At 49.9% G+C, this 10,926-nt stretch overlaps 1 protein-coding gene across 1 annotated transcript; it reads right to left on the reverse strand.

Annotated features, from left to right (window-relative positions):
* Window positions 1–9,733: 9,733 nt before the first annotated feature.
* Window positions 9,734–10,669, reverse strand: LOC137847082 (olfactory receptor 14C36-like). Its single transcript, XM_068665336.1, has one exon. The coding sequence runs from the start codon at window positions 10,667–10,669 to the stop codon at window positions 9,734–9,736; it is 936 nt and encodes a 311-aa protein (XP_068521437.1).
* Window positions 10,670–10,926: the final 257 nt, after the last annotated feature.

The raw sequence follows: 10,926 nt of genomic DNA on the forward strand, positions 1-10,926 counted from the left end.
CAGTTCAATGTCCTTGTACTGTGGTGCCCAGAACTGCACACAGTACTCAAGGTGAGGTCATACCAGGGCAGAGAAGAACAGTACAATCTCCTCCCTCGACCGACTAGCAATGCCGTGCTTGATGCACCCCAGGATACGATTGGTCCTCCTGGCTGCCAGGGCACACTGCTGGCTCATATTCAACTTGCTTTCAACCACAACCCGTAGATCCCTCTCTGTGGGGATGTTCTCCAGCATCTCATCGCCCAGTCTGTATGTATAGCTAGGGTTGCCCCATCCCAGGTGCAGGACCCAGCACTTGTCTTTGTTAAACTTCATGTGGTTGGTGATTGCCCAGCTCTCCAATCAGTCCAGGTCTCTCTGCAAGGCCTTTCTACCCTCAGCAGAATCTGCAATTTCTCCAAGTCTGGTGTCATCGGCAAATTTGCTCAGAACACCTTCTAGTCCTACCTCTAAATCATTTATAAAGACATTGAAGAGGACTAGCACTAAAATGGAGTCTTGGGGGACCCCACTGGTGACCATCCACCAGCCTGATGTGGCCCTATTTACCACAACACTTTGAGCCCTACCCTTCAGCCAATTGCTCATCCGTTGCATGATGTTTTTGTTAAGTTGTATGCTGGACATTTTGTCCAGTAGGGTCCTTTGAGAAACTGTGTCAAAAGCCTTACTGAAATCCAAAAAGATCACATCAGCTGGTTTCCCTTGATCGACTACATGGGTGATCTTATCATAAAAGTAAATCCAATTTTTCAAACAGGACCTATCCCTCATGAACCCATGTTGGCTGGGACCAATGACTGCTTTGTCTCCCAGGTGCGCTTCAATAACTCCTAGGATAATCTTCTCCATAATTTTACAAGGAACTGATGTGAGACTGACAGGCCTGTAGTTGACAGGGTCTTCTTTCTTGCCCTTCTTGAAAATTGGGACATTTTCCAGCTTCCAATCTACTGGGACCTCTCCAGATTCCCAAGACTATTGAAAAATAATTGAGAGGTCATGCAATGACATCAGCCAGCTCTTTAAGCACCCTGGGATGGATCCTATCTGGACCCATGGACTTGTATGGATCCGGGTGGAGCAGGAAATTCCGCACACTTTCAGGGTCAGTTGGGAGTTTGTCATTCACATTGGCATGGTTCTCCAGCTCAGGGCACCCAGGGTCCCAAAGCCCATCATCAGCATTGAAGGCAGAGGTGAAGAAAGCGTTAAACATCTCTGCTTTGCCTATGTCCTCGTCTGTGAGGAGACCTTGCCCGTCAAGTAAAGGACCTATGTTTTCTTTGGTTCTCCTTTTTTTTTGTTCACATATCTAAAAAAACATCTTTAATTGTCTCCCACAGATGTGGCCAGCTTCAACTCTAGTTGGGCTTTGGCCACACAATTTTTCTCCCTACGAACGCGAACACTGTCCCTGGATTCCTTCCACATTGCCTGACCCTGCTTCCAGCAGCCATACAATTTCTTGTTATGCCTAAGCTCCAGAAGAAGATCCCTGGTCAGCCAGGATGATCTTCTGCACTGCCTGTTTGACTTCCAATATTTTGGAATTCCCTGATCATGTGCTTTTAGGAGGCAGTGCTTAAAGACTGTCCAGCACTGATGGATGCCAACACCTTCAAAAGCAGCTTCCCAGGGGCCTTGCTGACTAGTTCCCTGAGCAGCCTGAAGTCTGCTTTCCCCATATCCAGGGCTGAAGTTTTGGTGGCAGTTTTCCTTCTGTCACCAAAAAAGTTTAAACTCAACTGCTTCATGGTCTCTATGACTAAGACGGCCACCAATTGCCACGTCTCCCACAAGACCCTCTCTGTTTTCCAGCAACAGATCAAGGAGGGCACCTTTCCTGGTTGGCTCTCTTAGCACCTGCACCAAGAAGTTATCATCTAGGCGCTTTAAGAACCTTCTGGACCTGCTCGTGTTGGCTGTGTGATATACCCAATTAACTTCTGGCAAGTCGAATTCCCCTATAAGGACAAGGGTAGTTGATCTCAAGGTATGTCTTAGTTCCTCAAAGAATAATTCATCGTTGTCATCATCCTGGTTGGGTGGTCTGTAATAGACTCCCACGATGACATCCCCTCCATTTGTTCATCCCTTAATCCTTACTCAGAGGCTCTCAACTTTGCCATCCCCAACTTGAAGCTCCCTACAGTCCAGCCCCTCCTTCACATACATCACCACCACCCCCACCTCCTCGCCTGCCCTGCCTGTCCCTCCTGAAGAGCCTGGAACCATCTATTGCAGCACACCAGCCATAGGACTCATCCCACCAGGTTTTGCTTATGCCAATGATGTCGTAGATGTGGGACTGGGCCAAGACTTCTAACTCATCCATTTTATTCCTCATACTGCATGCATTTGTGTAGAAGCACTTCAAATGCACCTCATTGCATGCAGCACCTTGTGGAGCTGACCGAAGGGCCTCACTGGCACACAGTCCCTCTGATTCTAGTGCACCATCACCAGCTCATCACCATGCATCATTAGCATGCCTGGTTTTATCCCTTTCCCCCTTCGACTCTAGTTTAAAGCCCTATCTATCAGTCCTGGCAACTCCTGAGCCAAAATCCTTACCCCTCTCCGAGAGAGGCGCATCCCATCTGGTGCCAGTGGAACCGGTGTCACATAGACTTTCCTGTGATCGAAAAAAACAAAGTGCTGTCGGTTGCACCAGTCCCGAAGCCATGTATTAATGTGATGAGTCTGTTTGTCAGCATTGATCCCCCTTATCGAAAGGACAGAGGCAAACACAACCTGTGCCCTTGATCCTTTAAGTAGTCTCCCCAAAGCCCTAAAGTCCCTTTTGATTGGTCTCAGGCTTCTCTTTGCTACCTTTTCATTTCCAGCCTGAAAGACCAGTAACAGGTAGTAGCCGGTGGGCCAAACCATGCACTTAACTTTCTTAGCAATGTCTCTTCTCCGTGAGAAGTCTGTGGGTTGGGCCCAGTTGTTATATTGGGCCCTCTGTCCCTTTCAGAAGGGAGTTCCCCATGATGATAACCCTATAAGCCCTAAGAAAAAGGGATGGAAAAATCTACCGCCATTCTAGAGGCAAAGATACGTGAAGTGCAAGGAAAAATATTGGCAAAAAAGTGTTCTGAAAACATTGTTTCTCCAGTTTCCAGCAGATAGTCCTCCAGACACACTAATGAATACTATGAGCAGGACTAGAGGGATCCTGCCTCAAGCCAGGGGGAGAAAACAGACAATTGTGTGTATTCGACTTTAAGGATTTAATGGCCTGGCACATCAGGCCCACAGCAGAATCAGGCTCTAGTGGACAGCGGTGCACAGTGTACTGTGATGTCATCAAGGGCCAGAACCCATTTGTATTTCTGGAGTGACAGGGGGATCCCAGCAGTTAACAGTACTGGAGGCTGAAGTGAGTCTAACAGGGAAAGAGTGGCAAAAGCATCCCACTGAGACTAGCCTGGAGCCTTTGTGCATCCTTGGCATAGACTGCTTCAAAGAGGGTACTTGCAAGATCCAAATTTCACTGGTGGGTTTTTGGCATAGCTGCCTGGGAGATGGAGGACATTAACCAGTTGCGTCTACCTTGCCCACTCTTTCACAGGACACTTCTGCTCTGGAGGTGCTGATGGCCAATGAGCAGCAGGTGCCAATCACTACCAGCCGTGCACCTGAGGCAGTATTACACTAGCAGAGACTCCCTGATTCTCCTGCATGAGCTGGTTCATCGACTGGAGAGCCAAGGACTGATCAATAAGACTCTCTCACCCTTTAATAGTCCCATATGGACAGTGCAAAATTCTAATGGTGAGTCAAAGATAACGATGGACTTCTGTGGCCTGAATCAAGTTCCACCACCACCGAGTGCTGCTGTGCCGGGTATGCTAGAACTTCATTCAGTATGAACTGGAGTCAAAGGCAGTCAAGTGCTATGCCACAATTAATATTCCTAATGCATTTTTGTCCATCCCTTTCACAGCTGTACAAAAGCCACACTTTGCTTTCACATGGAGGGGTGTCCTGCCCACCTGGAATCAACTGCGCCAGGGCTGGAAACACAGCCCTACCATTTGCCATGGGCTGACGCAGAGTGTTCAAGAACACAGGGAACCTCCTGAACAACTCCAGCATGCTGGTGTCATCATCACATGGGGCACCACAGCAGAAGTATTTGAGAAAGGGAAGCAAAAGTTCCAAATCCTTCTGAAAGCTTGTATTGCATTTCAACCCATTGTCTATTTGGAGGTGGTTGTGAGATAACAGACATGTGGTGCTGAGCTGCCTGCCAGGTTAAAGCACATCATGTTTGACAACCACAGTTTAAAAGCACTAATCACCCTTGTAAAAGTCATCTCCCCTGTGTTCAGAGAAGGGCATTTGGTGATGCGTTCAGTGTGTTTCAACCACCACACCCCAGCAGAGACCCTGCTGCCTTGGGGAGCTGTCAGCCCTGAGGCCTTGGGGACACCTCGAGGGAGCCCAAGGGCACAGAGCAAGCGATGCCATGGTCGGGTGCTGTGCTGCTGAGCTGGGCCGGGCTCCTGGGTCCAAGGGGAGCTCCTGGCAAGCGCTGCAGAGAGACAGCTGTGCCCAGGAGCAGCTCCTCTGCACAGCGCAGCAGGCTTGGGGCTTTGACCGCAGCTGGCACACAGAGAGGACAGGAGAGAGGGCTTGAAGGCACTGAGGAGTGCAACAACAGAGGGCAGCGTGTGGCAGGACACATCTGCAGGCTCTTGACACCGTGAGGCTCTGGCAGCAGGGCCATGCAGGTGGGGTTGCCAGAGGGGTCTTGTACAGCTGACACATCCAATGGCTGATAGTATCTGTCAGGGTGGGTCTCACTCTACTTGTAATTTGGACTAGGAGATACTTTAGAGAATGGCATTTATGAATGGGCATTTCAGGAGGAAGACTGAGGCTTGGTTAGTCTGAAGAGGAAGGCTTTTTTGGATTCTCTGCTTTAAGATTCTTGCAGTGGAGTGCAATCTGAGTGAGTGTGAGCACACAGCTTGTGAGATGGGGTCTGTTAGCATGGACAGGAAAGAGATGTGGGGAAAGAGAACCAGTTCCCAGCAAGGACATGGTCAGTCAGTGAGAGGCAGCTGCTTCCAGAAATGCTGGCCGTGGTCTCCCTGATGATCAGCACTGGCATGTGTTCCTACCTGAAGTCCCCCTCCATCTCCTTCCCATCCTTGGACATTGTAATGGCAGTTCTGTACTCGGTGGTGCCTCCAGCACTGAACCCCCTCATCTACAGCATGAGAAACCAGGAGCTCAAGGATGCAGTGAGAAAACTTCTTCAATACATGCTTCTTAAGCATCCATGATGTATATTCAGAGGATGTATAATTACTAATATTATGTTCCATATTGTGATTCATAATATATAACATTATTTTTATCGGAAGTAGTGTTATCATAACATAATCAATAACAGTAGTCCTAACTGAAATAAAAGGGTATTTGGGAAATTAATAACACAATTTTTAAAATTATTGTTCTCTGTTAGTATCTTAACAATATTTTATTTTGTTTTAAATAACATGGTTCTTAGCATTCTGAAAGTTAAATTTTGTGTTACCTTTAAATATATTATCTAATGTGCATACGGCACCAGGTTTCCTTTTGAGGTAAGACACTAAAGAACTCAGCAGAAATATATTGGTCTCTGTTTCCTTCTCTACCCATCTCCTCTGGAGCTTGGGGAGCAGTCCCAGCATCCAGGAGGGGCTCAGGGCAAAGAGCCCAGCTGCCAAGGGTTGGAGCAGTGTATTTGGATTAGAACTTGTGGATCTAGGTGACAGACCTGTCGTCTCTATAGCAGGGCCAGCACAAAGCCTTTTCCACGTGCCTCCCTCACCTGGCCATGGTGTCCGTCTTTCTCAGGCCTGTCATGGTGGCCCATCTGAAGTCCCCCCCCATCTCCTCCCCATCCCTGGACATGGTGGTGGAAGTTCTGTACTGAGTGTTGCCTCCAGCTGAGCACGTCCTCATCTGTAGCATGAGGAGCCAGGAGCTCAAGCATGCCTTGTGGAAATTGATGGCGAGATGTGTCTTGGATGTAATAAATTTCTGATCTACTTCTGCACATGGCATGTAATGTCAATAATTGGCGGAATACTAGTATACCTGTTTTGTTTTGTTTTCTTTCTTGTTGTGTTTGTGCATATTCTTATTACATTAATTCAGCTAATGAACACCCATTAAAATGATATGGATGTGTCTGTTGAATATAGCTTATAGACTGTGCATGTGAACCAATGCTCTCTGTGAATTTAACCTTAAGGAAGTAGCTTGCACTGCCTGGTCTGACGTCCTTCCTCTGAGACCTGGTCTGGCTCTGCAGGGGCGGTGAAGAGGCAGTGCCCGTGTGCAGGGGTGCAGAGGAAAAGAGTCCCATCCCAGCAGCACGGCCAGGGAGCACCAGCGCTTGGGGCATGCAGAGCTGCTCTCTTGCCACTGTCATCCTGTCCTGCTGAGCCCTGTGGTGGGGTCAGGCCCAGCTGCTCCTGGAGCTTGGTGCCAGTGCTGCTGTGGGGCTGTGCTGGGACTGCAGGCAGGGACAGGCAGTGGGCACGGCAGTGGCACAGCTGGCCTCCACTGCAGCACTTCCCTCCTAAGGGGGGATCTCCTCTGAGGTGGACTGACCAGAGCTCAAGTGTTCAATCTCGTGTGAGAAGGTAGAGGAGAGCTCAGCAGCCCCACGGCACACAAAAGCCCCAGCAAAAGAGCCTGAGGAGTGATTCCTTGCAGCCCTGGGGCAATGGCAGTGACCCCATGAGCTGGGTGTGCCTCCCAGCCTGCCCAGCACGGCCCTGCAGAGTGCCCCCGTGCCCCAGGCACCACAGCCCCCTCACTCTGCAGAGCAGCACCGCCAGATGGGGCTGGGGCTGGGAGGGTGTTTCCCCTGAGTGTCTGCTAGACCAGCTTCAGGCTCATGGCTTCTGGATACAAACAAGTTCTTCACTGTGCACTAGGTGCTGAGACCACCAACAGGCAAGGGGCTGCAACATTGCCCGCAAGGTCCCTCCTGCCCTAGCACCACACAGGACTGGCACGGAACTGGCTCCTGTGTGTCAGAGAGCCTGGAAACCCAGCTGGTGTGCCATGAGCTTGGAGGATAACCACCAGATCACTTCTGCCTAGGCAGGTCCTGGCCCAAAAAGGGGGTGTTTTGTAGGTGTGGTATTACAAGCTCAGTGGTGCGTCAGAAACACTAAGTCCAGCAGGAAGCGAATGGCTGTTAAATGGCCTGTGAGTTGAGCTCTTTCTGAAGTAGCTGACAGGTCACCCTTGACTCCTGGCTGGGATCTGTGCCTTTAGGCTCACATCTGCCAGTGTCCATGGTAGGGCAGCAGAAGGCACTTGCTGTGTATGTAGTTTCTGAGATCGGCTCTTTCTAACTACCTGGTAGGCCGCATAGAGGAAGAGCTCTTGGATAGGGGTTGTCACGTCAGAGGTGTCAGCTTTTGCCTGAAGTCATCCTTTAGGACTGCTTTCAGTTTTCTACACAGAGGGGACCACTGCCTCCAAGACGCTTGGGGCAAACTGCATGAGGGTTCAGAAAAAGATAGCCTGGGTGCACAGAAGCCATTCTGTATCTAAAAGTTGGAGGCAGGAAACAAAATTTTGGGGAGGTACAAGAACTGTTGGGCACATTGTGCAGGGTTCACCTACAGCCTTTGTGTTCTTCACCATCCTGACTTAGGTGCCATGTCAGTCTCAAGAAAGGAGTAGCCAACAGAAGTGAGGCAGATACTCTGAGATCATGAAAGCCATCAGAAAGCTGCCCCTAAGATGATGACTGATATGGGGAAGTCAGGAGAAGCCTGGCCAGGAGAGGTGTGAGATTTGGGGGAGGGAAAAAGTGTTTGGCCAGCATAAATTAATGATTTCTGTGAGGTTAGAATGTTCAGGCAATGTTGATTCTGCTGTAACGCTGGCTTAAAACAGTCATGTAAAGCCCTTCCCCTATTTTTACCAGTGACATTAATCCCCAAACCTCAATGCTACTCCACACCCTGACAGGAATCCACTATTCTTATGCCTGACCTCAAAGTATCCCTTCAAGCCAAAACTCAGCCCATAGCCCCTTTCCCTTACCTTTACTCTCTTGCTCACCCTGATCTAATCAGCCTGTGGGCCACAAGAAGGAGATGGGTGGGAATGCTGTGATGAGCTCAGCTCTGCCTCAGGATCTCCTGCCCCAGCAGCAGAAATGTGACTGTGGCAGTGACTGTGAGGCCAATTATGTCTCTGCACTTGATAGGGCAGCAGCAGGAACGTGTCACGCAAAGGGACTGTGAGGTCACTTGTGTCCTAAGTAGGTGTCAGGTCACCCTTGCCTTCTCCCTGGGATCTGCACTTTTGGGCTGACATCTGGCAGTGGCCCTGTTAGGCCAGCAGAAGGCACCTGTTTGGCACGCTGACTGTTGGCATTGCTTCCTTGCAGCACTATGCAGGGCTGCGGAGGTGTCATAATGAAGGTCTTCTAGTAGCATCACAGTACCCACCACATCCCACAGACCCCAAGACTAGCCCCGAGCCAGACAGGGGGGTGCAGGGTCTCCTCTCCCAGTGGCTGTGGTCAGGCCTTGGCCCTTCAGCTTCACTAAAACCAACCAAGATTTTTCTCAGCACAGTGCTTTGTCTGTCTGTAATCATGGCCTCCAATTTTCTGCCCTAACAAAGCCCTGGGGAGGCTTTGTTAGTAACAGCCCTCAGTGGGGCCCATTAATACTCCAAGTCACTTCAACTTTTCCTTCTGACTTTAGCTTCTCAAGTGATTACATCACTCTCCTCTCAGCACCTGAGCTGAGTACAGGGGGACGATCACCTCCCTAGCCCTGCTGGTCACACTGCTTCTTATGCAAGCCAGTATGCTATTGGCCTTCTTGGCCACCTGAGCACACTGCTGGCTCATATTCAGCCAACTATCAACCATCACTCCCAGGTCCTTCTCTGCCTGGCAGCTCTCCAACCACTCCTCTCCCAGCCTGTAGCTCTGCTTGGGGTTGTTGAGCCCCTGGTGAAGAACCTGGCACTAGAACCCCAGAAAACTGAAGAGCAGGGAGCAACCCCTTGGCTGTATTCCTGGCAGCAGCTTTGGGGAGGCGTCCAGGGTTCTGGGTTTGCCCTGAGCAAGACCCTCTTGTTACTGTGGTGCTAGCAGGGAGGCAGCTGTGACCCAGTGCTGCACAGTGCCTGCTGCTGCCTGCAGCCACAGGGATGCCACTGCAGAGAGAACAGGACTGTCACCAAGGCATATGAGATCTGACAGCTTATCCGAATAAAAGAGCACAGGAGAACACACTGAAAGCCAAAAGAGAGCAGCAGTGACAAGGCCACGTCCTGCTGCTGGCCATGGCCATGGCTCCAGAGAAGCAGCAGTCCCGACCCAAACTCCATGTAGCAGCTGGGCTCTTGACCCAGAGCCCCTCCTGTGTGCTGGGGCTGCTCCCCCAGCTCCATAGAGGATGGGAATATATTGCAGCAGATAACAATGTAGTTCAGATGTTTTTTTGTTTTGTTTTGTTTTGTTTTTTATTTATTCTGTTTCTCTGCATAACCTGCTTCTTTCAACAATTGGATGACTGGGTCACTCTAAATGAAAAAATATAAATAGTAAAATCAGGTAGCAGGTTAAGGATAACATAATTTAAATCAAAAGAAAAAAATTGTAGAAAATATTTATAGAGAAATATAGTAACAAAAAATTTCCTCACATTTCCTGAAATAATCAGGGAAATCACAAACATTATTGATTGCAAAGAAGCATGTATCCAAACAGTTTCCTTATTGCATCCTTGAACTCCTGGTTCCTCATGCTGTAGATGATGGGGTTCACTGATGAAGGAACAACTGAGTAGAGAACTGACACAATAAGATCCATGGATGGGGAAGAGATGGAGGGGGGCTTAAGGTAGGCAAACATGCCAGTGCTGATAAAGAGGGAGACCACAGCCAGGTGAGGGAGGCACGTGGAAAAGGCTTTGTGCCTGCCCTGCTCAGAGGGCATCCTCAGCACTGCCCTGAAGATCTGCACATAGGACACCACAATGAAAACAAAGCAAAGAAAGGCCAAAGAAACACTAAACACAAGTGCCCAAACTTCCCTGAGGTAGGCATCTGAACAGGAGAGCTTGAGGATCTGGGGGATTTCACAGAAGAACTGGTCCACAGCATTGCCTCGACAGAGGGGCAAGGAAAATGTGTTGGCCGTGTGCAGGACAGCATTGAGAAAGCCACTGCCCCAGGCAGCTGCTGCCATCTGGGCACAAGCTCTGCTGCCCAGGAGGCTCCCGTAGTGCAGGGGCTTGCAGATGGCCACATAGCGGTCGTATGACATGACGGTGAGAAGGTAATACTCAGCTACAACCAAGAAAGCAAAGAGAAAGAGTTGGGCAGCACATCCTTGATAGGAGATGGCCCTGGTGTCCCAGAGGGCATTGGCCATGGCTTTGGGCAGAGTGGTGGAGATGCAGCCCAGGTCGAGGAGGGCGAGGTTGAGGAGGAAGAAGTACATGGGGGTGTGGAGGCGGTGGTGGCAGGCTACGGCGCTGAGGATGAGGCCGTTGCCCAGGAGGGCAGCCAGGTAGATGCCCAGGAAGAGCGCGAAGTGCAGGAGCTGCAGCTCGTGTGTGTCTGCGAATGCCAGCAGGAGGAACTCGCTCACAGAGCTGACGTTGGGCATTTTCTGACATTGAGCACTGTTGTCTGTAGAGAAGGAGAAGGCAGAAAAAGTTTGGAAGACAATTCTCTGAGGAAAACCTACTGCAAGCCTTAGAGCACTCTCATCTTAAGCCTCTCTCTTTGCAAAAGGAGCTTTCTGCGGCTCTATCTCTTGAGTCCCAGCTGATGCTAGGTGAGACTGGCACTGCAAGCATGGATTGCTGGGGACTTTAGAGGTGTCCTTCCTTCTGTGTAGCAGTCAGAAAGCAGGAACAAAGG

This window comes from Anas acuta, chromosome W (assembly GCF_963932015.1).
Source record: "Anas acuta chromosome W, bAnaAcu1.1, whole genome shotgun sequence".
NCBI classification, from domain to species: domain Eukaryota; kingdom Metazoa; phylum Chordata; class Aves; order Anseriformes; family Anatidae; genus Anas; species Anas acuta.